Source organism: Limulus polyphemus, unplaced genomic scaffold (genome assembly GCF_000517525.1).
Source record: "Limulus polyphemus unplaced genomic scaffold, Limulus_polyphemus-2.1.2 Scaffold97, whole genome shotgun sequence".
Classification (NCBI taxonomy): domain Eukaryota; kingdom Metazoa; phylum Arthropoda; class Merostomata; order Xiphosura; family Limulidae; genus Limulus; species Limulus polyphemus.
The window spans coordinates 27522-30849 of record NW_013665707.1 but is presented as its reverse complement, the minus strand read 5'-3'; the positions used below and the strand labels follow the sequence as shown (position 1 = coordinate 30849).

Below are 3328 nucleotides of genomic sequence, written 5' to 3'. Positions count from 1 at the left end.
ATACTAGTTATTAAAAGCAAATAAAACAGTTAATAGATATATTTTTTGGTAAGAAAAATTTAATTGTACTTTTTGTTTTCTTCAGGATGTTTATTTAGCTAATTACAGTTTTGTTTACACCCATTCAAGATTGCCTTTGCATTTTCATACAAGTGAAGATATTAATAATACATCAACTGTGGTAAGCAAAGTGCAGAATATTTTAACAGGTGAGAATCCACAAACACAAAGGTCAGTCGCAAAAGCCATCCATGTGCCACAGGTTATAGTAGGCAACATAATCAAGAAGGACCTCTGTCTGGAAACAAAGCAAACACGAGTCTGGTCGACCAAAATAAGGCTTCTAGTCATACCTCCCTTTCACCCTTGACATACTTCAAACAGCTGCATAATGAACCAGGTATTTATTCCATAGAAAATAAATACCAGCTAAGTTGCCAGACACAATAATTCTGGAGTTCTGTGTGATCATACTGTTGAAACAGACACTGGATAACCATTGTTTTCATATACTATATAGATTATGGAAAGGCAGCAGGGAGGTATAGTGTGCTTTGGATACGAGTCTTATGACAGAGCACTTTGTGATGGAAACTATGATGCAGGGCTATTGTTAAGATGCATGATCACCAGAGTATGATATGACACAGTGGTGACATGGACTGTAACAATGTGGTGATGTTCTGAAATTATTTTAACACTTTCACTATGGGCATCTTTTTCTGCAAATATCATGTGGTTTTAGTGAGTTACATTCAAAATTTTAATTAGACTACTTTATTATCATGGTTTACAAATAAATTTGGCATAAAACATAGCTAATAATCCCAATATTAATACAAGTTTTAAGTTCTTACTTTTATAAGGCAATATTAAAATAAAAAATCCTGATTTTCCCTTTGTATGAGAATTGTGACATTTGTTCTAAATTCTCTTCTATATTCCCTCTTCTCTAATTTATTTACCACCCCCTCCAGGAAGTACAAAATGTAATCTAAACTACTCATAATAATGTTTACATCACTCAGGCAAAGCATAATTTTTATAGTTTTCGACCTTATTTGGTTAGACAGCCATAAAGTAGAAAATCAGATCCCTCTTGCCATATTCTCTCTTTCAGAAATTGTCAATAGCTCTCTCTGACATTTATTACTATGTTAGTTATAATCAATAAAAAGCCAAGGTTTTAATCTCTCAAATGATGTAATATATTACATTGTTTTCTGTACAGAGAATTGTTTATATCATTTCCAGTTCAAACTTTATTCCTACAGGAAACACAGACAAGTTTAGCTGCATTTTTAACAGTTCTTATTGAACAGTTAGAAATCCAGAAAACTTTTGATAACCATGGGACATTGTCTGCTTCTTGCATGTTATTATTCTGTATTCTTTGGTATATCAATTAATTAAATTAAAAATTATTTAGTGCAGTATTACCATTAGTATAAAAAAGTAGGTTTAAATATCATGGGCAGTTGACAGCAAAAAAACAAAAAACAAACAAACAAAGGAGACCCAGAGAAGTACTTTAGTTCATGTTTATTACTTATTATTATAAAAGTGACTAAAATGTAAAAACTAGAAACTTTTAAAATTAGATAAGGTTAAATTAAGTAAAACAAATAATACTAGTAACAAAATTTTTTCACAAGATGCACTCGCAAGTAACCCATGTGTCATGTATTTTGATAGGGTAACGTTTGCCAAGTGATTTACAACTCATGTAGCACAAATATTAGTTAGGCACAGTTCAAGGGACAATAGAAAAATAAAATTTACATATAAATAGATGTACACTGTCATGAGTCTAAAGCCATTTACAATAATTTAGATTTATTTTGTTTTGTTTTTTATGGTGGTTACGAAGTTAGACCTTGTATAGAATTAGGGTAGAGAAAATAACAGAACAAATACAAAAGTTTACTGAATAAAAAACGTTTCAAATATATTTAGGAAGTTTTATAAATTATGCAAATGAAATTTGAGATTTTTAGATGAAGAAAAGTATTTTTAATCTCAACATAAAAATCATTTTGCACTCAAAGCAGAAAACACTTTGACTCCATATATTAATGGAGAAATTTTAATGAAAATACTTCATTAAAAATTCTGATTCTTGTCTACAAATGATTCTTAATGATTACTGAAACTTGTGAAATTTCATGAAGACACACAAAACATATTAGAAGTTATAGTATGGAAACTATAAAGGTCAATTTGAGGTTCACGAAATCAGCAGATTTAACTGAGCCCATAGCAAGAGAGTTAATATAACATACTCAACCTCTCTATGTATTAGTGCAAAAACTATTAGAAAGTCAAAAACCAACTTTTCCCATTCACTCCATTCCTTAGGTTTCTCCCATTGTGAAACTTCTGTTTTGCAATTGTAATAATACTTCTTCCCTGAGGAGCTGATGTGTTCTGACCAGTCACCAATTTGAAGTCGTCTTTCCTTTTCCTACCAGAAATGAAAAAAATAAATAAATGATGGTAAAAAGTACATTATCAATATTTCAATTTGAAAAAGCATGAATTATACACACATATATATATAGCAGATATGTTCTCATTTAAAATATTTGTCATATACCACAATATAAAGAAGTTAAAGTAACAGAAATACCATTTTTCATAAGAATTAACCATACACAAAAGTTCAATGAAAACCATAAATCAATAAACTTTTGTACACCAACAGACATTATGTTGAAAAAATAGAATAAGTGACCCAAAAAAAGAAAAACAATTATCACTTCATTACATTCTACAGGCATAAGGACCACAAGTCTTGTATTTTTCTGTTTAGAATTACATAAGCAACTAATAGGCAATCTTGTGAAGCATACACAATATGCCAAACATAAAACTATGAACATAACTTTGATGCAATGGTGCTAAAACTTAAAGTACTTAATATATTATATAATATAAAGTGAAAGGTAACCTCTGCATTAATCCTGTCATTATTACGGTGAGTACCACCAGCAGAAGCATCTGGTCTGCGGGATGGGGTTGAATTGGATGATGGTGGCATATGGTATGTTTTGTTTCCCGTACTGGAACTGCTTCCACTGCTTCTGCGATCTCTGAGTGCTGGGGATCTTGCAGAATCTGAGTTCAAAAATTGGATGTCACTAATCTTGAAATACTCTTCACACCCACATACAACATATTTAAATATACACACACACACACACATATATATATATATATATATATACACACACACACACACACACAACTAAACGTAAAAGGTAATAAATTAATTATAGTACTAAGTTACTTTTCCGTTAGTTAACTTACTTACTTAACCTTAAATTTA

At 30.6% G+C, this 3328-nt stretch overlaps 1 protein-coding gene across 1 annotated transcript in view; it reads right to left on the bottom strand.

Moving 5' to 3' along the window:
• Window positions 1-3328, bottom strand: part of LOC106469505 (WW domain-containing adapter protein with coiled-coil homolog) — a 57457-nt gene that overhangs the window by 37036 nt on the left and 17093 nt on the right. The window contains exons 4-5 of the mRNA XM_013930008.2: window positions 2951-3117; window positions 2334-2464 (exon numbers count right to left, since the gene is read on the bottom strand). Of these exons, the coding sequence (XP_013785462.1) occupies window positions 2334-2464; window positions 2951-3117 (298 nt within the window). The remainder of the gene's footprint in view (window positions 1-2333; window positions 2465-2950; window positions 3118-3328) is intronic.